This window comes from Eulemur rufifrons, chromosome 7 (genome assembly GCF_041146395.1).
Source record: "Eulemur rufifrons isolate Redbay chromosome 7, OSU_ERuf_1, whole genome shotgun sequence".
NCBI classification, from domain to species: Eukaryota; Metazoa; Chordata; class Mammalia; order Primates; family Lemuridae; genus Eulemur; species Eulemur rufifrons.
In genome coordinates this window covers 256059972-256086112 of record NC_090989.1, presented here as the reverse complement: position 1 = coordinate 256086112, position 26141 = coordinate 256059972, and the positions used below count along the sequence as shown (strand labels likewise).

The following is a 26141-nucleotide window of genomic DNA, read 5'->3' as shown; positions in this document are numbered from 1 at the left end:
GTAACAGAGGGATAATGCCACTAGCTTCAGGGGGGAGTTTTGAGAGTTATCTGAGATAACAGACAGAAAGCACTGAGCAGAGGGCCTAGCAAAGGCATATGTTTAATAAAGCACAGTGGTTGTTGCTATTGCTATTATTAATATCATCAGTGATAATAGCCTGCTTTTCTCTCCCGTGAATTATTGTCTCGAATTGCCATGAAAGGTAGCTTTGTGAAATTTTCCTTCTGGGCCTCAGTTTTCTCATCTGCAAAATGCAGTGATACAACCTCCCTCACTAGATTGTAGTGAGGGTCAAATATGGTTGTGAATGTGAAAATGCAGTTTGCTTGGGTATAAGGAACAATTAACACGGACCAAGGGCTCCAGACAAGGCTCTGGGGGCTGGGAATGGTGTTTTTCTCAGAATTTTTTTTGAGACAGAGTCTCACTCTGTTGCCCAGGCTAGAGTGCCATGGCGTCAGCCTAGCTCACAGCAACCTCAAACTCCTGGGCTCGAGCAATCCTCCTGCCTCAGCTTCCCAAGTAGCTGGGACTACAGGTGGGTGCCACCACTCCCAGCTAATTTTTTCTATTTTTAGTAGAGATGGAGTCCCACTCTTGCTCAGGCTGGTCTTGAACTCCTGAGCTCAAGTGACCCTCCTGCCTCGACCTCCCAGTGTGCTAGGATTACAGGCGTGAGCCACTGTACCTAGCCTTTCTCAGATTAGTGAAATCTGAATGTGCTGACATGCTATAACGTGGCCAGTGGAGCTTAGTAAGTAGAATGTTCCACCCCAGCCTGAAAATGGGTTGTCTTGAGTAAGATGGAGCTGGAACCTGGGAATCAACTCTCTCCTCCTCCCCACAGCAGAGGAAGCTCTGAGCCAGGCCCCACTGACCCTGCTGGGAGAAACAACAACTCAATGATGATAATAATAGCCCGTGTTCCCTACAATGGGCTGAATGGTGAACTCCTCCTCAAAAAAAGATATGTCCATGTCCTACTCCTGGGAACCTATAAGTGTTCATCATATTTAGAGTCTTTGAGATGTAATAAAGTTAAGGATCTTGATTGAGATAAGGAGATCATCCTTGATTATCTGGCTGGGCCCTAGATCCAATGACAAGTGTCCTTATAAGACACACACAGGGGGATTTGACAGACAGAAGAGGAAGAAGCAATGTGGTCACAGAGGCACAAGTTAAAGTGACGCAGCCACGAGTCAAGGATTGCTGGCAGCCACCGGAAGCTGGAGGTGGTGAGGAATGGATTCTCTCCTAGAGCCTTTGGAGGGGGTGTGACCCTGCTGACATTTGGATTTCAGACTTCTGGCCCCCAGAACTGGACACAGATAAATCACTATTGTTTTAAGCCACCCAGTTTATGGTGATTTGTTCCAGTAGCCCCAGGAAACTAATGTTAATACATCCACTGAATGTTTACTGTGTGCTGTGCCAAGCGCTACCTGTTAGTAAGTTACCTGGATTGGGTCATTCAGCACCCTCAATGACCCAAGGAGGAAGGTGTCCTTAATTCCTGCATGTAATAGGTGAGAAGGCTGAGGTGCAGAGGGGTCAGGCCATACAGCTGGTAAGTGGCAGAGCCAGGACCTGGACCCAGACAAACTAGGTTCAAACTCTGCTCAACCATGACAACAGTGGTTCTCAAAGTGTGGGGCCTGGACCAAGCAGCAGCAGCAGCATCTGGGAACTTATCAGAGCCACAGGTTCCTGGGATCTACTCCAGTCCTACGAAATCAGAGACTCTGGGGTGGTGCTCAGCATGCTGTTTTTTCACCAGCCTCCCAGGTGTCTCTGCTGCACACTCAGCCCGAGGCTCGCTATACTGCTGAGGCTAAGGTGGCATCCTCCTACCTGCATGGGGCATCATGGGGCAGGAGAAAGCGCAGGAAGCCAGCAGCAGAGAAGGCACCAGAGACCCAGAGACAGGGCTCAGGGGCAGGACTCTAGCTGCTACCACCAGCGGACAGACCCAGTCAGGCTTCCTTCTGATATTAGCATGGCAATCGAGCACCCTCCCAGCAAGGCTGATGGGATGCTGAGTCCCCTGGTAAATAGATCCCACTGAGGGAAAACAGGAATGTCTTGGGGCCTGGGGCAAGACAGCCAAGTGGCCCAAGCTGAGGGGGAAAGAGGCTGGCCGGCAGGAAGCCTGCCCAAGGCAGTCCCTGGAGGCAAGTGGAGGTAAGTGGACATGGAGAGCTCCAGCCTGCTGGGACTGTGTGTCTCAGGAGGAAGCTGGTGGTCTCCAACAGAGCTGATCCCCAGGGAAAGTCTGTCTAGAGCATGGTGGGCTCACACCTGCCAGGAGGGGCCTGTGGCGGCCACTTCCCTGGCCTCACCCCAACTTCCCTTTGCCCCACATTGTGTTCAGGGGTCTGAAAACATCCAGAGAAGGCCACTCTGGCTACACTGAGAAGCTGGGCCTGGTGGACTCCCCTTCTCCACGGGACTCCTTCTACATGCCTACAAATGAGTCACACCATCTCCCCAGGAACCCAGCTCCCACCCCTGGGTGAGTTTCCCAGAAAGCTCCAATTTCTCACAACTTTGTTATTATCTATTCATTTGCCTGTGTTCCCCACCAGCCTGTGAACCCTTCATTATATCTGTATATTTCCCAGCTTCACCCCCTCCTCCCTACCACGTGGCCTTGCCTGGGTAGGCAAACACATTGAGCATTCGATGAAGGCATGCATGCACGAACCAGTAATACACACGTGAGTGAATGAATGAGCTTAGTGCATTCTGGACAAGAGTGATGTTTGCCCACCTTAATCCAATGCATTTATTACCATTAATCACAAAGAACTCTAATGAATGCCAATAGTTGCCCTAGTAATCCCACCAGCACCATTTAGCTTAATATGCACTTACTAGCCTAGCTCTCATCTGATCCCCACTGTTGAGATGTAATATAACATTAATAGCCACAAATTCTTGATCTTAATTTTTCCGAGGGCTGGAATCTTCCATCCTTTGGGCTGACCCTTAAGCAGGAGGGCTTTGAATGACCTGCTCTCTGCAAAATGGCGGTCTGTGGCTGTCACTCGCCAACTGAGTTGGGAGTGCCTCTCTTAAGCACACTGACTTCTCAGATTTGAGACTAAATTCCAGCCACCTCCATCTTCCCCCTCCCTGAAACACGGGTCTGGGTGGGGAATGTGAACAACAGATGCTTCCCCTCTTTGTTATACACTGCTAGGGTCCTTGAGGTTTGGCTGGAGGCCCCAGGGAGGCTGCCTAGAGCCTATGTGGGTGTCAGAGCATGAGCTGGGGCCACTGGGCAAGGTGGGACAAGATAGGCCAGCCCTCCAGGTCCCAGGAGCAGAGCAGTAAGATTCCTGGTCCTCCTGCATGGAGGAGGCCCCACCTCCCTGGAAGGGCAGCATTGGGTTGGGAGGGGCATGGAGTGGTGGGAGGAGCCTGAAAGAGTATTTTAATTCTGAACTTTCCAAGTCTCTCTCTAAGTGAAGCATGTCCTGGGTGTTTCTTGAATTCTTAGACATGGTTGATCCTATGCAGTCAATAAAATCTCTTAAGAGTTGCTATCCACAGGCCTCAAGGCAGTCATAAATTATATCACCCAGCCTCAAGGGACACAGCCACAAGTGGAGGATGGATCCCAAAAGAGGAGGCAGGAGGGACGTCCTTATCATTCACTCTATCTTGCTATGACCAGCATCCACTGCCCAACCTTGTCCGGACTTGGCCCTGGGCTGGGCTCTGGGGGTTGAGAGGATGAGGAATTTGGTCCCCAACTAGTTCTCAGCCTGGTAGACCAGACACCAACACCCAGATCGCTGATACAGGTGGCCTGAGCTTGGGGCCACCAACAAAGGACAGACAAAGGTCTAAAGGGGCCGTTAGGGAGAGCTCCCTGCCTGCTGGAGGGTCTGGGAAGGGGACCTGCAGGAGGGGGCATTCGAGATAGGCCTGGAAGGATTTGCACAGGTGAACGCAAGGGAGTGAGCAGAGCACAAGCAAACCCACAGAATCAGGAAAACTAAGGGTATGTAAGCAATTCTGGAGACAGGACAATTGGGACCCCGAGATAAGCTCCAGGATTAAAGCAGAAAGGAGAGAATTATGGATACAGATAGATACAGACTTAGAAATGTTAATCTAACAACAGGCCAAGCTCTAAGCTAAGTTTTGATGCATTAGTTCATTCAATCTCGGGGCAGTCTGGTAAGTTGGGGCTGTGGCTATCCCATTCTGCAGATGAGTGGACTGAGGCTGAGAGATCAAGGCCATGTGTTGGTAACTGGGATGGCTGTTACCTTCTATGCTTCCCAGTTCCTTCTACTCTTAATCTCCTCTTCTCTCAGGTGATTGGAGTCAGATAGTCAACAGCCTCGAATATCAAGCCAAGGAGACTAAAATTTATGCAACAGGCAGTGGGGCACCTTGGTGGCTTTCTGGGGAAGGCTCCAGCTGACCATTTTAGGAGGAATCCCCACTTCACCCCGAGCTGCTGCCCTGGGCAGTCAGCCCCCTTCCTTTTCCTTGCCAAGGAGAGGGTGGAATTGGTGATCTGGAATGTGGCGCGAAGGCGGTAGTTTGGCACCAGCAGGAGACATACTTTCCTGCAGTCTTTCAGCACTTGGCATTTATGCCCTGGGCAAAATCGAGCTGCCCTGGGAATGGCCTGGGGCGTCCCAACAGATGAGCTTGTGTGAATTCAGCCAGGGCAGACTGGCCGGTCAGAATGAGCTCATGGCTTCAGCAGGCAGCAGGAAATCCTGTCTATGCTGACCAGGGCTGATGAAGAATCAAGGGAACCTGCAGGGCTGGAAAGGATCTCAGAAAAAACCCAGTCCAGTATCCCCAAGATGAGGAAACTGAGATCCAGACCAATGACGTGACTGGCCCAAGCACCTATGGCATGTTGTATTCCCACTGCTATATATTCTCGCCCATGACCCTGAAAAAGGCCAGGGATGGGAAAGCCCAAGCTTGGTACACACTAGGTGCCTAATATAGGGATGAATGCATTTGCATCTGTAGGGGATCTGTGGTACACACGTAAGGACTTTGATGCTGTTGATTAGGAAGAAAGAAACAACCTAAGAAATTTATCCTGCAGTTGTTACCAAACACACCGTATCTACAGCCTTTGCTACTCAATCGTGCAAAGAGCCACTCTCTGCAGGATGCTGGAACCCCATTTGGCTCTGAAATGGGATTTGAGTTTGAGGGAACAGCCAGAACAGATGGTGACCCTGAAGTCATATTTTGAAACTGACTGACTCTTGTTTAATTTAGATGAAAGTACAGCTTGACCATCTCCAAATGTTTGCTGGAGGAAGAGCCTGTGGACCTCCAGGGTAATGTGAGAGGGAGTCAGTCCTTCCAAGATGAGAACCAGGAGACGCCTCCTAACTGGAGCCCAGAAACTGATGGGGGTGGGAGGTGTGACCTCAGGGGGACCCGAGGAGGACCGGGCTCACCCAGCATGGTGCAGGGGAAAAGACACAGAATTCAGAGACAGAGAGACCAGCATTAAGTTCCTGCTCAACTACTTACTAGCCAGGTGACCGTGGGCACATTCTTTTTCTCTGAGCCTTAGTTTCCTTGTCCGGATGTAGAGACAGCAATAGCTAGTTCTCGGGGTGGTGTACAGGGTGAATGTCAGGTGCTGAGCACGTCCTGTTCATTTGCTCATTCATCCCTTCGTTTATTCACAAGTGATTATCAAGCACCAACCACCACATGCCTGGGACTCACTGCGAGTGCTGGAGATTTGGGGTGAATGGCATGGATGCTCTATACTCAGCTCTTCATCCCTATATGGACAGCAGTGTCACCTGGGGGCTTTAGGATACTGGGGCCTGGCCCCAGCCAATCAGAATCCCTGGGGATGAGGCCCAGGCCTCAGTACGTTTTACAGGCTCCCCGGTGATGCTGTTGTGCAGTAGGGTGAGGTCCACAGTCCAGGGACAATGCTCGCTGACTGAACACGGCCACCCCAGGCTCTGCCCCAAGCCCTCCTCAGCACTGCCCGGGGAGTAGCTCACACAGCCTGACTACCTCTGTCCACGTGAGGAGACCAAGGCTCTTCCTGAGCACTGTGCCCAAGCACATAGCGAATAAGGGGCAGAACTGGGGTTTGAATTGCATCTGATGATTCCAAAGCTCAGCTGTAGCCACGCACAGCCGGGCACGTCCTTGTGAATGGTACAGATATGGTCAAACAGAGCTTGGGAATTTCCAGGTGGTGTGACGCTACCCACCTGGAGTTTGGCAGACCCAGTTCTAGATCCAGACCCACACAGCTTAGCTATGTGACTCCCAACAAGTTCCTTTTCTCTCTGAACCTCCATCTTCCCATCTGTAGTTTGAAAAAGCAAAAATAGATGATCCCCAAAGTCCAGCATTTCCTGGGCCCTCAGGAAAGAACTCGTGAGTTCTGACGGAAGCAAGGTATTGGCGAGCAGGGGGGGGGCGGGGAACACGGGACTTGTGGGCCCTGTGAGAAGCGAGGCCTGGGGGCCCCAGCTGCCCAAGGTGCACGAATGGTGAACTCCGCTTTCTCCACAAGGAGCCACTGTGCAGCGGGACCACGCTGGGTAGGAGGCTGCCTCCAAAGGGTGATTCTTAGAAATCCTGAACCTCAGCAGGACTGGCCAGCGTCCCGCATGCATATGCATGAGCCGCATTTTTCACATTCCACCCAAGCTTCCCATGCTAGGGCAGCCCCACACTCTGATTCCTGGAAAGGTACATGCAGATTGAGAAATGATAGATTCTCGCAGGCATCAACACACACAATTCCATTCATCTGACAGGCATGTATTGAGCACCTGCTTTATAGCAGGAGCTGTTCTAGCTGCTGGGATCCAGCAGCTACAGGGACAAGTTCTTTCCCTCTTGGAGTCGACAGTTCCAGTACAAGAGCTTTGCAGAACAGTGATCTCCATCTTGTCAATGTCAAAACATGAATATCCCCTCTACACACAAATGTGTTAGGTATCTGTTAACGGAGAAAATATTTATGCCAGAATGGGTTTTAACACCCTTTGAAATAATTCTAAGCCTCCCCCACAAGTTGGGGACCTCAAATAGATATATGACATCATCTCCACTATCCCATCCTATCAGAGAGAGGAGACCCCACACCTGAGGGCCTGAGTCTAGCCAAAGAGCCCCGCAGGAGCTTGGAAATTTAATTAAGTCTCCCACTTTATCTTTAAAGCACTAAAGTTTTGCACTCCACTCCGTAATGTATGTGTGTTTGTTTCTTTTAATAATATAAAAATGTTCCAAATTATTCCCCAGTTGTTACTGGCCTCCTTACCACGACTGAGCAACCACTGAGTACAATAATGCCCCAGGAAATAAACAAGGTGGCTCTGTGCAGGCCATTGCCACACAGCCAAGGACGGTGAGACACCTCAGTTTGAGAAGCAGGCCTCTAGAGGAATGGCTTGGGCAGGAGAGGGTAACGCGCCCCCACATCCCACAGGTGCAACCGTTTCCGAAGGAATTGCTGCCCTAAGTAAAAAAACTTCCCACCCAAGACCTTGTTTCTCTTCCCTAGCAAGAGAATTCTGCCTTGTGTTCATGGACACACATTCTCAATACAGAGATACAGAGGAAGATAAGACATAAAAAGAAATCATGTCAGACCTGGGGGAGCCTTAGCGCCAGCCCGACCCCTTTACTGCACAGATGGGAAGAAGCTTCTCAAAGCCAGGACCGACTAGAGTCTGACCTCAGAGGGCAAACCTATCCTCACTTGCCCCTCCCCACCTGTTGGCCAGGCAGCTTCTAAGGCCTGCGAGGCCCCAGGGGCTGAGATATGACCAGGACTAGGAGCGATCTGCACTAATCCAGGGCTTTCAGTTAGGCCCTGCTTGTCTAACATTGTGCTGCAAATCTCTTAAAGTCTCTACAACTCTTGTTTTATGTAAAGGCGGAAACCTTTTGCCCCACCCTGAAGCAATTCACTGTCTGGTGAGCAGAGGCAGGAGCAGGGCAGGTGGTAGAATCCAGAGCCCAACTCTGTACTCTGCCCAGACCACAGGCTTCAGCCCTGGGCTGCGTGTGCTGTGGGGCCCCGGGGACCACGGGAAGCCAAGATGCTCCCTCCGGGCCAGGCTGGGGAAGTCGGCTACTGGGCTGAAGTTCTGCTGTCATCCCAGCGACTCCCATCTGCCTCCCTCCCTCACCATGCTCTGTCTCGCGCACGCTGCCTCTCCTTGTTCTGTTTCCCTCTATCTGGAACATTCCACTCCTCTTTCAACCTACTAGCCCCACTCCCTCTCCTGGCTAAATCTGTTCACCCCAGATCACATCTCAAATCTCACTCCTTATAGAAACAGTCAGTGTGTTCTTTCTTAGTTCTCATACTTCTTCGTAACACTTTCTACCTTTTATAAATATTAGAAGCCTTTTTGCACAATCTTTTACTCAGTGTCGATGTCCCCCATTGGATTGTAGACTCAGCATCTTCTGCCCAGTACATCACACATTGCCTTGTACCCTGTAGGCAGTCAATAAATAGTAAGTAAAAGTGAGTGAACAAATGGATGAATGAAAAACCCACCAGGCTAGGACAGGCAGAATCACCGTTTCTCCCAAGACCAGAAACTTTGGAATCGATCCTATCGCACCCATCCACACTTGTAAAGTCCTTGGTTAGCTATGCGTCACCTTTCCCACCCAAGTTATGGTTGTTTATCTCCCTCCACTGGAAGGTCAATGATTCTAACCTCCAAAGATGAATGACATTGTCCTGGCCCTCCCTGTCCTCGGTGAGATGGACTCACAAATGAATTCTGACCCTTGATGGAATGAACTGGGTATAAGCAACGCTAAGAGAGGCCATAGGAGGGTTTAGGGAGGACATCAGTTAGCACTGACATGGAACCTTGTGACTGGCCACCACTCGTTATTGAAGGCTTACCATGCACCAGGCACTGTGCCAAGAACTTGAGGGCATTCTCTCATTTACTCATCACAAGAAGTCTGAGATAGGTACCATTATTATTCCCACTCTACAGATGAGAAAACAGAGGTTTCAAGAGGAGTATTACAGTAAATAGTCCAAAGTCACCAGTGAGTATGTGCAGAGCCTGGAACCAGACCAGCTCCACCTGACTCCACAGCCCCAGCACTGCCCCACCAGGCTACAGTGCACTTCAGCGCCACGCACATCACTGGGGCCTGGTGAAAGTGCAGATTCTGCTGCTGCAAGTCTGGGGCGGAACCTGGGACCTTGCATTTCTGATGGTGAAACATGCATGCTGCCAGCCCAGGGAGCACAGTGGCAAGGGTGAGGGGCAAGTTTACAAAGGAGGAAGGGGAAGGGGGATTTCACTAGGGCAGGGAGAGCATTTCAATAGACAGCACAAGCAGAGGTGGAGATGGGAACATGCATCATAAACTCAGAGACCAGCGAGCAGTTCGGCATAGTGGAGCCGGGGCACAGGCATAGCTATGAGAGGAGAAGAGGCCTTGAACTCCAGCCCAAGGAGTGTGGAATTTAATGGGAAGCATGGGGGGATGTGCCATGATGTGACCTGTGTTTTAGATGAGCCACTTGATTGCAGTGAGAAGCTGTGCTAGGGGACAGGGAGATGGCCAGGGAGCTGCTGCAGCAGTCCATCAGAGAGACATGACACAGGCCTGAACGCAGTGGGGCAAGGGGACAGAGGGAGACATTGCACACAACAGACATTACAGGGTCAGAATTAATTGCCTTAAAACAAAGCTACAGTACTCTTTCCAGGTGCTAAAAAATTCTCAGCCATCCCAACTAGAGCAACAGTGCAGGGATTACAAAAGCCAATGGCAGATATAAACTTAGATGCATATGATTCCAACACCATCACAAACAGAACCACTCTTAGAAATGAACCCCAGCAGCCACTTCTTCCAATCCAGCCACATCGTCTCCGTGGTGAGCCAGCCTTTTCCTCACTTTGCAGATTAACTGTCTGAGTCCGGAGAATGGGAGTGACTTGGCCAAGCTCCCATGGCCAGGCCTGGAACCGAGACATCCTAACCACGAAACCAATGTTGTGCATCTTAGAGAACTTCCCCAGCAGAGAAAATGAAGACATTCAGATGCAATCTGATATCAGCCTGCACTTGCAAATATTAAACAAACAAAACCATTCCATTCCTTAAACTGGAAGCTCATATCCTAAAAGGGGAGGGGAAAGCTCTGAAATGGAGCCATCTACTGTAGACAGTTAAACCTGAAATAAAATTAGAAAATGTGTCACATGGAAAAACTCTGCAGTGAGAAATGGTTTCTTCCCTCCGCCTTCCCTTTCTCCTTCTGTGGGAGAGTGAGTAATTTGGCATTTTAACCAGACAGGGGAAGCAAGCAGCTGTAGTCCCTGTTTTGTACCAAATACACACAGTTGTTGGGTAGTTTTGTGTCCCGACTCATGAATGGGATGTCAGTGAAGAATGTGCTCAGCCGTGAGATGAACAGGGCTGAGTTGAATCACTGCCCTCAACTGCCACAAAGTTTGGCCAAACTGAACTCAAATATCCTGGAATGTTCATACTAACAGTGCTTTTAGGGTTTGCCTGGTCCAACCCCTTCATTTCCAAGATGGGGAAACTGAGGCCCAGAGAGGTACAGAGATTTTCCCAGGATGGAAGAAAAGCAAGAGCTTGTCAAATCTGAGCTCTGGGGGAGGCTCCACCGTGCCCCTCTCTGCCGCCACAGTTGCCTCCAGCATATTGGGGACCCCTCTGTGGCTGGTGGTGACCTGAATGCAGCAGGGTTCCACTGGGTTATTTCTTCAGCAGGCATTGCCCAAGTACATGCCAGGGGCCAGGCACAGGGCTGGGTGCTGGCGGTACAGGGAATGGCCCCAGTCTGGGCCCTCAGAGTGTCCCCCCACACTCCAGCCACTCTGGAGGCTCTGTTAGTCTGAGATCAGGGTGTGGGGCGCGATATTCTGGGAGATAAGGCCAAGACAGCACTTGGTGGGACTTCAGAGGGCCTCAAATGCCACACTAAGGAGCAGAGTGCTGTATTCGTCTTCTATTGCTGCTGCAACAAATCACCACAAACTCAGTGGCTCACATCAACACAAATTTACTACCTTACAGTTCTGGAGGTTAAAAGGCCAACACAGCTCTTACTGGGATAAAAAATAGCATATCAATAGACTGCATTATTTTTCTGGAAGCTTTAAGGGAAATTTTCCAGCTTCCAGAGGTTGCCTGCATTCCCTGGCTTGTGGCCCCTTCCTCCATCCTCAAAGCCAGCAGAGAAGGCTGGCCAAGTCCTTCTCATGTCGCATCACCCTGACCTCTTCTGCCTCCCTCTGTCACTTTTAAGGATCCTTGTGATTACATTGGGGCCAAGCAGATAATCTGGAATACTCTCCCTCTTTTAAGGTCAGCTGATTATCATCCTTAATTCATCTTCAACTTCATTAACTTCCCTTTGCCATGTAACCTATTGGAGTCACAGAAACAAGGGCTAGAATGTGGGCTCTTTGGAGGGCCCTTACTCTGCCTACCACAGATGGTTATCGTGGGAAGACAAGAAAGGGTTCCAAGCAGGTTCCAAGCGACCCAATCAGAGGTGGTTTTAGAATGCTGCTCAAATGTTCCTGTACATGCAAATCACCAGGGACCTTGTTAAAATGCAGATTCTGATTTACTGGGTCTGGGGGTGAGGCCAGACATTCTGCATTTCTACGAAGTTCCTGGGAGATGCTGATGCTGCTGGCCCATGGACCACGTCTGAGTAGCAAGAAGCTAGAAGATTACTATGGTTGCAATGTGGGGAATGGGTTGTAGGGTGGAGAGGATGGGAGCCAGAGACAGACCTGTGTGCTGCTTTCAAATTGTATTTGGACTTCTTCATTTCACAGGGCTGTTGTGAGAATTTAATATATTAAATACACACACATATATAAACATATAAAATTTACATATAGAAAACTTATACGTGTGTATATGTGTGCGTGTATATATACATATATTAAGAAAACTTAAAACCATGTCTGGCACATAGAAAGCACTGTATAATTAGCACAGGTCATATTCTTGGTGTTTTCTCGGGTCCATGTGAAGCACCAGGGCACTGGCCGGGGAATCAGGATACCTGGCTGTAGACCTGGCTCTCCTGCCAACTTGCACTGTGACCTTGGGTCAGTCACTTTCCCTCTCTGAGCTGAAAAATAAAGTGAGGACCAGCCAGCCCCTCAGCCTGTGTGGCTGGAGGGGAGATGCAGCTGGATGAGCCAATTTCAGAAGTTCTGTATGTGACACTGGCGAAACTGCATGAACTTAGGTTCAGTTTGTCATCAGCTGGGCTCTCTCACCTCTGTTCTACTGGATGGAATGGTTATAACTTTCCAGCGCCAGAAAAACATACGTTAATTTTTCTTTCACGAAACATATTCTATCCTCGACGTATCTGCTATAGGCAGCGCCCGCTCTCACCCCTGCTCCGGCCCCACCACCCTGTGCGGTGGGTGGTTGCAGGGTGGTCTTCCCGGGGGCTAGAGGCACACATAGACTTTGCTCTGGTCGAGTGTTCATAATGCTGGGTTTTCACTAAGATCCCCACAGTCCCAGGCTTTGAATGATTCATTCATTAACGTATTCAAATGCTCATTGTGTCCGTTTGGTGCCATGTCAGACGCTGGGGAAACATGGATAAATAAAGCAGGGTTCCTGCCCTCAAGGAACCCACAGTGATGTGGGAGCGGGGAAGTAATGAGACTCTGAACTGGTCACCAGTGACAGGCCCAATGTTGATCTCATGAATCCGTACAGAAGGCATTATTTTCCCAATTCACAGACAAGGAGGACAAGGATAAGAGAGGTAACTACCCAGGTCGCTCAGGGGGAAGCAGCAGAGCTGAGATCTGAACCAGGGCCCCGGGTCCCAGAGGTCACAGGTGTACCTCCTAAACCTCTCTCTGGGGTGCCAGCCCTGCCGCCTGTGTTTCCACCGTGGACAGGCTCTTTCCCTCCTTGGGACTCAGGATCACCACCTTTGAGAGGGGGGCGTTGGATTGCACTGGTTGCTCTCAGTCCTGGCTGCACTTAGAATCCAGCCAGGAGCGTTTAAAACCCACTGTTGCCTCAGGTGAATGAAGAATCCCTGAAGAGCCAGAGGACTGCGCATCGGGCTGCCCTGGAGTCCCCAGCGTGATTCTAAGGTGCCCCAGGGCTGAGAACCACCAAGGCCCTGTGACCTGAACTCTCACATTCTAATCTCCTGAAAAACCCTCTTCTCTTCTCGCCCTTACCACAGGCACGTGGGAAACAGATGGATGGAGGAGAGGGAGGGATGCAGGAACCCCCAGCTCATTCGACTGAGGCCACAACATGGAGAAGGAATGCGGGCACTGTCCCTTTACCTGTTGCTGTTTTCTCCTTTCGGATTAGAGACACAGCAGCAGTGGACAAAGGCAGGGTGAGCTTGGCATTCTCACACACTGTGGGGAGTATACATGACTACTGCCTTTCTGAAGAACGCAATAAAGCCTTAAAAATGGGTATGCACTAGGCCCAACAATTGGTTTTAGGAAATTGTTTTGTGCTGGGAAACAATTGCAGAAATAGTCAAATACAGAGCTCAAGACTATGGTCATCACAATAGTGTTTATAACAGTGAACACTCAGAAACAGCCTAAAGGCCTAGAAGGGGACTGGGTTAATTATGGGACAGCCATATCATGAAATACTATTGGAATTACAAAGAGTATTAGAGAAGAATAATTAGTGGTCCACAGAAAGAATCTAGATGATTATTAAGAGGGAAAAAAAGCAATCAACAAAATACAATGTACAGAATGATCTATTCACAGGTCATTGTGCACATTTAGGGTGGAAAATCAACTTGAAACATACCCGCTCAAATGTTAGCAGGCTTTATCTCTGAGTCATGAGACAATATGCAATCCTTCTAAAATTTTTTGCCCTAGATTTTTATTAATATGCATTATTTTTATTACCAAAATTTTTAAATGTTATTAAAAAAATAAATCTCTTTCCAAGTCTGCTTATATCCCTCTGCCTCCCCCATCTCCTGGTGGAAATGGATGTCCCTGCTTTGGTAGCACAGATGCTTGCTTGCACCATGTCAGGACACTCAAGACAAGCTCCTGAGCACTCAAGCCAGCTGCTGCATTCCCGTCTCTCCTACTAGACTATGGGTCCCTCTAGGGAGGGCACTGTGTCCAGCGCAGCTCTTTAGCTACCCTGCCACCCACTCCAGAGAGCCTCAGAGAGAGCAGGCAGCCAGGAAATGTGGGAGGAAGGCAGACATCTGTAAGAGTAGCCCTAACACAGAACAGGCAGACTGTTCTGGAGACTTCAACAGAAGTTCTCTTTGGAAGAAAGCTAGTCACAAAACACCTCCTAGGTGGGGGGAGGTGACTTTTAAGCTGGGCCCCATATGAGTCCTACAGTAATGGGAAGGGCAACTCCTACAGAGGCCTAAGGTCAGGCTGCTCCCTGCAAGCCGGACGTCAGCCAAGCTCCCCAAACCCAGGAAGGGGCTTCCTAATACCTGATGTTAGGGGTTCTGGTTGCTTGAAAGAGACACCAAGGCCCTCAGAACAGTTTTCTGCCATGTCCAATCCTTTAAGTCACCGATGACATATAATAAATGTGAACTGGATTGGATTGGATTAGGTTGGTTTGGGTTGGGTTGGGTTAAATTGTGTTGGATTGGATTAGGTTGGGTGGAGTTGAATGGGGTTGGGTTGGGTTGAATTGAGTTGAGTTGAGTTGAGTTGAGCTGAGTTGAGTTGAGTTCTGATGGCCATGAGGAGTGGACACTGATTAGGTGACCTGGGTCCCATGTCTCCCTCATTAAGTGTTGCCCAGGAAGAGGTCTGATCCTCTCCCGGGTTCTTCTTTTTCTCTTTGTAGTTGGGGTGGAGCAGAGGAAGCTGATCAGTCAGCAAACCTGGTTCCTTCCAACCCCTCTGACACCATGTCAGCTCCCCTGGCTGTGTTGGTGGCAGAAACTCAGGCCACACAATCTGATGCTCTGAGTTTAAAACGTGAATTGCATATCCATTCTCCTCACTGGACATTGATGGCTTAAACTGAGTCTTATGGTAACATTATCTCCTTTTCATAACCCTCACCTACCCACCACCACTAGTATTCTCCTAATATCCAGTCATCTGAATTTGTGGCTTCATGAAGGAGGCAGAGGCGACTTATCTCACCAGACTTCAAAACATATCACGAAGCAACAATCACCAAAACTATGTAGATTTAAAACAACACACACACACACACAAGCACAAGAAAGTGACCAGCGGTATAGAGATTTCATAAATAAATTTATATCATTAAAAGAAAAAATTATATGTGATAACATATCATATAACAATGATGGGCAACACGACAACAGAGCAATAGCTCACATTTTATTAGTTCTTTGGGCAATCCTGGGTGCCATTTTGGGAAAGAACTGACTGTAGATTATACCTTAATCTATGGCCCATTTTAAATGGAACAAGCTATAGACATTAAAAGAAAACTGGAAAATAAATTCATATATTTAGCTAGAAGAGAAAAGATAAATGCACAGCTTTTGACAAAATGAGGCTATCAGAAATTAGTAGAGATAGGCTAGAAGATAAATTGTTTATATAGTTATGTAATAAAAAAGACAAAGAGTAAAGTAACATTAGTATAAATTCCAGCCTAGTTATTAAGTTATTAAAGAAAACTGAAAGCCCCATAATGTTCCCTAGTTACTCAGTCACGGTCACCTACAGTTGGCAGAGCCGTGGAAGAATCCGGATGACTTACACACCACAGAGGACATGGTAAATTGGCGCATTAGACCACAGGCTACACCAAACCATTCATTACTTCTTTGATTCATTGAAAAAGTTTGCTGAGTGCCCGCTTTGTGCCAGGCCCCATGCCTGGGATCCCTGTTCTGGGATTCAGAGTTGGACATCCCTGCCTCACAGAACGTCCCCCATAGAGTAGGGGAGGCAGCTGAGTAATCAGTGGTCACGGCACAGTCTTAGAAACTCTGTGGCTGAGAGACACCCAGTGTACCTGGGAGGGGAGAGATTCCCAGAGCAGAATCTTAAAGGATGAATGGGGGGTTGCCCGGGAGACTAGGGGAAAGGCATTTTTAAAATAGGACTGATCTGTGCAAAGACACAGATGTGGGACATTACATGTCTCATTCAGAAACCTTCCAGGGGTTCAGTGTAAGCCCAAGTCAACATGGACTCAGTGTAGCTGAAGGGGAGGCAGGGTCCTCCACAACAAGGAGGGTAACTCCATCCCAGGTACACTAGGAACCCAGCTAGGGCAATTAAACTAGGAAGTATCATGATTCAATCTGTTGCTAAGAAAGATCCATCTAAATACATAAGAACTATCTGACTAGTTCTGTTCTTTGGCAGATGAGTCCATTTAGGAGAATAAAGCCAAAGGAAATAATAAAAATTAAAAAAACCCACAAAAAACAAAGGGCATTTGTCTAAAGATGTTCCCAGAAGCATTGCTTATAACAATGACAAAATTTAGCCAAAGTTCAAGTGGCCAACTCCAGACAATTGTCCTTTGGGAAATGGAGACCAAAGGCCAATGGTGCAAAACCTCAGGTGTGACCCTTACCCACGTCTCTCTCACTCAGAAAAGCATGTTAGACAGCCAGGGAGCAGGAGTGACATGACTGGAGGAAAATCCTGAACTTCTCTGATTTATATGTTTTCAATTAATCAGGATTTCTTCAAAGATGATATGCAAGTGGCCAACTAGCACTTGAAAAGGTGCTCAATGTCATTAGTCATTAGAGAAATGCAAATCAAAACCACAATGAGATACCACTTCATACTCATTAAGATGGCTATAATCAAAAAGACTGAAAATAACAAGTGTTGGCAATGATGTGGAAAAATTAGAACCCTCATACATTGCTGGTGGGGATGTAAAATGGGGCAGCCACTGTGGAAAACAGGTTAGGGCTTCCTCATAACTAAAACATAGAATTACCATATGACCCAGAAATTGTACTCTTAGGTATACATATATCCAAAAGAAGCGAAAACAAGTACCCAAACTTGTACACCACTGTTCATAGCAGCGTTATTCACAATAACCAAAAGGTACAAACAACTCAAATGTCCATCAACAGATGACTGGAAAAACACAATGTGGTATACATGTACAATGGAATCTTATTCAGTCATAAAAAGGAATGAAGTGCTAATTCATAATATAACATGGAAGAACCTTAAAAACTTTAAGCTAAGTGAAAGAAGACAGACACAAGAGGTCACATATTGTGTGATTCCATTTACATGAAATATCCAGAATAGGCAAGTCTGTAGAGACAGAGGTAGTTTAGTGGTTGTCTGGGGCTGGGAAAAGGGGGACACAGGGAGTGACTGTCTAATGAGTATGGAGTTTTCTTTTGGGGTAATGAAAATGTTTTGGAACTTGATAGAGGTGTTGATTGCATTTAGTATATTGTGAATATACTAAATGCCACTGAATTATACACTTTAAAATGGCTAATGTTATGTGAATTTCACCTCAACAAAAAGTAAATACAGATATCTAAATGGTCAATAAACATATAAAAAGGTGATTAACTTAATTAATAATCAGAAAAATGTAAATTAGGGCTACAGTATGATTCTAATATATACCCATTAGAAATGCTGAAATTAAGCTCAGTGACAAGACCAAGTGCTTATGAGGAAGTGAAGAAACAGGGACTCTCTTTTCATGGTGGCCATGTGTATCCCGACAACCCTTTGGAAGACATGCTGGCATTGTCTACTTAATTGGCGGGTATGCACACTCTGTGATTCAGCACTCCACACCCAGGTAGAGAACCAGTAGAAATTCATGCACATGGGCATTGAGAGGCATGTACAAGAATGTTCAAAGCCATGTTATTATAATAACCAAAAATGGAAATGACCCAAATGTTGTCAGGAAAAAAATGGATAAATAATACATGGTATAGTAACACAATGGAACATTATACAGCAATGGAAATGAACTACAACCACATACAACGGCATGAATAAATCTCAAAAATGTAATATTCAGTGAAAAAAATCCGACACCAAAGAATGTTTGCTGCATGTAAAAAATTCAAAATAAAGTAAAACAGAACTTCAGAACTTGGGGACATACCCTGAGAAAGAAGAGATATTTTTAAAAAGCAAGAAAGTGATGACTATTAATGTCAAGGTAATGGCTACCTCTGAGAGGAAGAAGAGAAAATCACAGCCAAAGGGCACAGGAGAGCTTCTATCCAATTTTCTTACCTTAATGACCTTACATGGATGTTTATTCTGTGATAAATCTTTGGGCTGTCACTTTAGAATGTACTTTTCTGAATGGATGTTATATTTCACAATAAAACAGTATAAAGAAAAGTAAATAATTTGCACCTATCAGCACTGTATTAGCAAGAACAAATTACTTGTGACACCACCATCCGTGCCCTGACAATAGCCCCCTTACCTTCTAAAGTGTTGGGTATCCAATGACACGGGAACTTTACAGGGAAAGGAAGAGTTGATCCTGTCCTCCCGCTCAGCCCTGACCCATTAGGGGCACAAGAAGCCACGTGGGTGACAACCTACTGACAATGATCTCTTTAAACAGGACAGTGTAGGAGGATGGGGTTGGCTACACACGAGACATGCTGGACGTTAGATGAGAAGAGCTCCAGGAAAAACTGCGTTACATTTGTCTCTGACGCTGTCTTTCTGCCTGTGGACTACGAGCCCCTCAGGGCAGGCCTATGCCCAAACCCTTCCTGCACCCTGCCAGCATGAGGGCCGGTACAGAGTCAGTACTCAGCCTGTATCTGTTGCACTAAACTATGTAGAACAATTAAAACTCAAACTAGATAAATGATGTTTTGTTTCCCAGCATTTTAAATTAGAAGGACTTAGAGAGATGAGTGTATCTTACCACCACCCCATTTTAAGATGGGGATAAATGAGACTCAGAGTGGGAAAAGTAGCTCATCTAAGTTCACAGAGGAAGTCAGTGATGGAACCCAGGTTTCCCAGGGCTTGAAATTTTTTTTTTTTTTTTTTTTTTTGGTGGCGGGAGTAGGATACCAGAAAGCTTACAAAGATGCACTTTTTAACAGATCCACTATCTGCAAACTACCATACACCTATGTTCTTCCCATGCCTGGGGAGCCTCACCCTGGGCCCACAATGGCATTCAGGGGTGGTAGGGAGAATAGAGCTGGAGGCCTGGAGGTGGAGGTGGAACTCAGGACCTATTTTCCCAGAGAAACAGTGCACTATGAGGCCAGCAGCTTGTGAGTCATGAGCTGTGTGTCAGCTCTATACCTGGTTGGCTGGGAACCCCACCTGGAAGCCTCACCAGACCTGGAGCCTAGACGCTCTGGGAAAAATGCATTTTTGTGTTTTTATAAACAGCTTTATTGAGGTATAGTTTGCATTCTGTAAAATTCACCCATTCTAAATGTACAGTTACATGAGTTTCAGTAAATTTATAGAGCTGTACAACCACCACCACAATCCAGTTTTAGGACATTCTCCAGAAAGTTCCCTCATGCGTATTTGCAGTCAATCCCTGCTTCTATTCCTGGCCCAGGCAACTCCCAATCTGTTTTGTCTCTGTTGTTTTGCCTTTTTAGAAATTTAATATAAATGGACTCTTACAATATGTGGTTTTTATGTCTGGCTTCTTTCACTTAGTTTAATAGTTTTAAGGTTTATTCATGTTGTTGTAGCATTTATCAGCAGTTCATTCCTTTTCATGGCTGAGTAGTATTCCATTGAATGGATATACCACATTTTCTTTGTCTATTCATCAGCTGATGGACCAGTTTGTTACCATTTGGGGCCATTATGGAATAATGCTGCTATGAACATTCGTATATGAATTTGGGGGTGGACATATGCTTTCCTTTTGCTTAAGTAGACATCTGGGAATTGCTAGGTTGTAGGGTAAGTGTATGTTTCACTTTTTAAGAAACTGCCAAACTGTTGAAAAAATGCATTTTAAGCTCATAATATTCCACTTGCATACATGCTTTCAGAAGCCACCCTAACTGAACATATAGCATCGCGGTTAAGAGCACAGATTCTGGAGTCAGACCCTCTGTGTTCATATTTTGCTTCTGTCACTGAAAGCTGCACACCCTTGGGCAAATGACTACACCTCAGTATCCTCATCTGTAAAAGGGAGTAAAAAATGGGTTTGCCGTGAAGATTGAATGAGTTCCTTCACACAAAGCACTTAGAACACTGCTGGTTCATATTAGTGCTATAAAGTTTTGGCAATTGTTTTTGACAGCCAGTTGAGCAGTGGCCGCATAGGAGAAACTGTGCCAGTCTTGGGGTTCACAGACGTGGGAGGGCTATCTTAGATCTATCCAGTTGCAACTGTGTGGCCTTGAGAAAGAATCTTTCCTTCTGTAAGATGGAGCCCAACTTACTTTCTAGCACTGCTGGTTGGTGGATCCAGTGACTTGGTGGAGAGTAAGTACTTTGTAGACTGCACAATGGACTCATGATTGTGACATTCAGATTATGGGGCTCATTGGAGACTGGGGCCCATAAAGCCTCCTCTACCTTTGAAGCTCCTCTAACTGCATACTAGAGTGGCTAAGAGTAAGGACTCTGGAGTCAGACTATCTGGTTCAAATCCTACCCTAGCCACTTAGAAGGCTTATGACTTCTGTTTCCTCATCTGAAAAACAGAGACAGTAACAGTCCTCAGTCCCCACCTCCTAGAGTGATTGTAAGGACTGGATGAATGAAAGTGAACACATTCACACTCCACCTAAACATATGGAACGTTTTATAAGTACTAGCCATATTAAACTGCACTAAAAATTTGGTTTGCAGAAGAATAGTTCACATTTCTAAGAATTCTCTTCCTATTCCCAAAGGGGCACCGAATACCCATCAGGTGCAAACGACCCTCCCTGGGCCCTTCTCAGCTCCTCAGGGCCTCCTGGCCCTCCCTTTTCATGTTATGGACGACAACAGGACTTCCCCTGTGTGAGAACACAGCCCTGACCTGACATCGAGGGATCCAGGCTACATATGCATGAGGAGAAAGAAAACCAGTTTCTTTCCCCAGACCTCCTTTCTTTTTAGGAAATTGGAAGTTTCAGCAAAGTTCACAAAAGGCCACGGAACCCAAAGCTGCCCTCTGCGGCTGAGTTAGCAGTGTCCTATATCACATGCAAAATTGCAATGTTCTGACATGGGCCATGGTGCTGAGAGGCCAAAACTATGCTCCAGCTGCCCTTTGATCTGCAAGAAATGTCAGGCCGGACACTCTGGCAGGAAAAACTATCATGACATTTGGGTCTTGCTCCCAAGGATACAATGGTCTGGGTGGTTCTGGGCTTCTTCAGGCAAACAAAGAGTTAACCAAGGCCACCTTCTGAATCCCTGCTTAGGGGTAGGAATACCAAAGGGTATTTCCTAGTCCTCCCACTCCCTTATTAAATTGAAGCCATGTACTGATCCCCTAAATCCAAAACGGGTCAGAAGCTACTGTCTGGAAAGCACAGTTCTGCAAAGCTGCTTGAGAAAAGAAGCTGAGCAGGGACGGGAACCTAGAGGCTTGGGTTCAAGTCCTGGCTTTTGCACTGGCCACTCCCTAAGCCTCTCTCAACCTCAGTGTTCTAAAAATGCCTGCATTCCTTTCCAACACAGTTATTATTGCAAGAATCGAGCAGTAACTTCTATCACTTACTTTGTGCCTAATATGTGCCAGGAGTGTGGGAAGCACATTATTTCTAATCTCTTCTTTCATCTTCACAGCATCCCTAGGAGGGAAGTTGGTCTAATTATTCCCCTTTTCAGGTAAGGAAACTGAGGCACGGAGAGCTGAAATTCATCACCCAGCCAAGCCGCAATTCAAACCCAGACAGCCTGACCTTAACAGAGACCTGTTTTAACTCAGACTTCACTATTCATCCAATCTCCTGAGTCCTGCTGGAGAAACTGAGGTCCAGGGAACAGAAAGGACCAGATCCCCTGGCTCCCAGCCCACAGCTCTTTCCATCGCCCATGAGCCAGTGCCCATGATAGAAGCGGTAACTCAGAGCTAAGTTACGCATCAGAGCAATTCTGTTCCGTTATTTCGTGCGCGGCAAGAGCGCCAGGTGTGACTGCTGGTGGTCATGCTTCGCACCTGTGTGCGGAGAGGGTTCCAGATCTGCCTTTAACAGAAGCTAGCCAGCGCGCACGACCTGAGCGCGGACCCAAGGTGCGCTGAGGCAGTTGTCGCTGGCGCTGTCACTGTGCTTCCAAAGTCCCTCTCTGCCCAAGTTTGGAGGGACCGAGCCCAGTTCAAACACCTCCGGTGCCTAGACAGCGCTCCACCCGCCCCGGCTGCCCAGGGATCCCATTCACGGCTATAGCCTCTGCACTGCCCGGAGGAAGCTGCCAGCAGGACCGCCAGTGCGCACGAAGTGGCGAGGACTCCCTTTTATGTCCAGGAATGAGGCGCGCACCGCAGTCGCGCCCGGAGCCAAAACCAACTTCCCCAAGGCGCGGAGGGAGCCGGTGCCACTCTCCGGACCGGTCTCTTACCTGTCGCGGCGCGAATCTGGGTGACGACGGAGAAGATCGCGGAGACCGAGAGCAGCAACATCAGGCACCAGTGCTGCCCGTTCGTCCTGCAAGAAGTGGCCGAGGGAGAGAAGGTGAGGCGGGCGGGAGGGTCGGAGGGGCCCGGGGCGCGGGGAAGAGGGTCCTACCTTGGCGCCATCTCGCGGGTCTGCGGAGCCCCAGAAGGCGCGCGGCGAGCGCAGCAGAGCGGTCGAGCTCCGCAGAGGACGAGGGGTGCGGATCGCTGGCCGCCGCGCTCGCCCTTCCTGCAGGGAACAAAGGCGGCCCTCGACAGCGGAGAGGGCAGGCAGGATCCCGGCTCCTGGCTCCCGGCTCCCGGCTCCCAGCCGGCGCCCTGAGTCACCGGCGCTCTGAAACCCGACTCCGCCGCGCCCTGCGCTCCCCCGCGCGCTGCGCCCCACCTCGGGCAGCGGCGGCGCACTCACGCCCCGGGAATCCCGGCCGCGCCGGCGGCGTCCCCACGCCCCTTTCTCCCTCGACGGACGTGCGCTCGCCGCAGCTGCCTCCACCCAGGCCGGCCTTATATAACCTGCGAAGAAAGCCCCGCGCCCGTGCCGGCCTGGGCAAGCGGGACACGGCTCCCTCCCGCCCTCAAAGTCTGTCCCTGTCGGGGCTGCCCTGCAGACAAAGCACTCTCCTTTCACAGGCGGCCGATGGAATCCTCGCCACAGCCCAGCGAGGCTGGAGTCGCTGTGATTTCCTTATATGACAGACGAGGAGACCGAGGCTCAGAGAGGTGGAGCGGTCACACAGCGGGACTGAGCGGTGCTGTGCACCACCCAGCACGCCTGACACACAAACCCACTTGAATGCCCAGGAGCGGCCCTGGTTGGGGGCGTATGTGATACATGCAGCAAAGATGGTCCTAATAAATTTTTTGTGTGTGTATCTGGTATTTCAGCGCTTTCCTCTCTTCACCTCGTCTGCTCCCTTCACCAGAAGGTAAGCTCCAGGGTGTAACAGTTTATCTTCCTGTTGTTCTCTGCCTAAAACAGCTTAGGTAGTAGGAGATGCCAGTAAACATTGAGTGAGACACCACACCAGGCCCTGTGATGAGATGTGGGGGACATGACCCAGTCTCAGCCTCCAGAAGCCCTCAGTGGGGGTGATGGGGTGCAGGGCAGACTGTCCCACCTGTACAGAGCTTAGCACAGGGCACTGGTAGACGCTCAAATGGTAACTTTTTGTTATTGAGATTACCACCATGCACAATAGCTGAGATCTGTGGGTGAGAGGAGGCACCACCAAAGCTGGCTGAGACCTGGACAGCTCTGAAGCCCGGACAATGCCAGGTGCCTCTCTGCCTGACACACCAAGTAGCCCATGGCCCCTTGTCAGTGCCAGGGTTTCATTCCGTACCACTCTCTAGAGCTGCGGTTACCAAATCCCGCCCCACCCCACAGCCAGTACCAGTCTGTGGCCTGTTAGGAAACCGCTGCGCCTCACTGCCTGAGCTCCAAACCATCCCCTCAACCCACAACCCCCCACCCTTGGTCCGTGGAAAAATTGTCTTCCATGAAACCGGTCCCTAGTGCCAAAAAGTTTGGAGAATGCTGCTCTAGAGGACAGGTCACCCCCTGACAAGCGAGTTAGCCTTGTAGAGGAGGTGGCATGGGGATGGAGATGGCAGCTAACATTTACTGGATGTAGATTAGGTCCCAGGTCCTGTGCTAAATGCTTTACCTATGTTATCTCATTTAATCCCATAACAGCCCTGGAAAGTTGGTACTGCCGTGATCCCCATTTCATAGATGAGGAAACTGAAGTTCAAAATGTACTCGAGGCTAGTGCATGGCAGCTGCCAATACCCATGCTCTTCACCATTCAGCCATGCTGCCTGATGGTGAACAAGAGGGTTAGACCTGCTCCCTACCCCTAAGAGCAAAATTACACTGGAGATACAGAGCACTTGGGCATGAAAGGGTTAATGCCAGCCTGAGCGGAGCAGAGGGTTCAGAGGAGGGGCCATTGGCCTGTCAATCAGGAGCCTGGGTTCCAGTCCAGTTCTGGCCCTGACTGAAGAGTGAGATGGGGCAACTCCTGCCCTTGGTCTGGTTTTTTCTTTCTTCATCTGTGTTATGGACACAATGATACTGGGATAACTTGCACACACTGTCCTCTGTAAGACGCTGTACAGATGCAAGAGATCGTGTGTGGCAGCGGTTCCTAACCTTTTTGGCACCAGGGACTGATTTCGATTTCGTGGAAGGCAATTTTTCCCAGGGTGGTGGTTGGGTGGGGAGGAGGGGGGCGGAGCTCTGCAGCCTGGTCCCTACAAACCTGGACAATAGTGGTCCCGGCCAGGGGATCGGGGACCACAGTGTATGGGATTAATGCAAATAGCTTTCAGAAAAAGGAGAAATCAATGCATGGCCCAGAGAAGATGGGAGAGGCTTCAAGATGGGAGTGACGTTTGACACAGGCTCTGGGGTCTGCTGAGAGTTTCAAGGGCAAACAGGATGGCGGGGAAGACAGTGCTCAGAGAGACACATGCCCAAGCAGTAAATGGCTAAGAACCTACTCTGTCTGGAGAGGGGACCAGCAGACAGGGTGGTGCTGGAGTGCTGATACCTTCAATGGCAGGCCAATTGGTGTGTATCACATGACCTTGAAGGCCACGGAAGCCACTGGTGTTCCCTGAGCATTTTGGAATTGCAGAACATTTATTATGGACAGAGCCCTGAGAACCCTGATCCACCCATCTCCCTCTTGTCCCTGTTTTATTGACGGAGAAACTGAGGCCCCGAGACAGCATGCAATTTACACAGTCACCTACTCAGTGAGTGACAGATTGCCCAAGAGGGAGACATTAGAAGAGGAGGGAATGGGTAAGGTCTTCAAATGTTAGAGAGTTCATGAAGAATCAGAAGATCCTCATAGGGCAGTGAGTTCCCTGTCACTGGAGGAGACAGACCCCTTAAGAAACAAGTAGCAGAGAAAGTAGGAATTATGAGCTTGGGCTCTGGGGTCATACTGCCTGGACAGACTGCCCGGCTCTGTTACTTTCGAGCCATATGAATCATGGGCAAATCTGTAAAATGGGTATGAGAAAGCTTTCTTCCTTCCTCCTAGGTTGTTGGGAAGATTCAAGGTGTTGCTGAAATATAAAGCTGTTATCAGAGTGCCTGGCACAGGGCAATGCTCATTGGATACTGGCTTCTATTATCGGTGGTGGTGGATGTTCCTATCCTCAGGGCTGCAGCCCGGCGAGGGGGGCAACTGGCAAGAGGGAGGCAGGACCCTAGAGGAAGCTCTTAAGGCACTGAGGCTCTCAAAGCCAAAGCAGCTCGGGGGCGAGGATGGCCCCACGCGGAGCTAACACATAAGACAAAGCACATTCTAACAAAATTGTCCACTTGAGGCCGCTTTCCTAGCCTGCTCACATTCTCTGGGACTGTGAATTCTTTCCCACTCGCAGCCACTCTGTGAAGGGCATAACCTTATTTTATTATAAATCACTAACCATAGGGAATTAGCTTTCTTAATTCTATGTTTATTGCGTGTAAAGTACCACATCAACTAGAAATGTAATTGACTTTCTTAGAACTATATTCCTGT

At 48.6% G+C, this 26141-nt stretch overlaps 1 protein-coding gene across 1 annotated transcript in view; it reads right to left on the bottom strand.

The window, feature by feature from the left end:
- Positions 1-26141, bottom strand: part of COL15A1 (collagen type XV alpha 1 chain) — a 174209-nt gene that overhangs the window by 82106 nt on the left and 65962 nt on the right. The window contains exons 5-7 of the mRNA XM_069472141.1: positions 22927-23112; positions 22712-22828; positions 22545-22630 (exon numbers count right to left, since the gene is read on the bottom strand). Coding sequence (XP_069328242.1) covers positions 22545-22630; positions 22712-22828; positions 22927-23112 — 389 coding nt within the window. The remainder of the gene's footprint in view (positions 1-22544; positions 22631-22711; positions 22829-22926; positions 23113-26141) is intronic.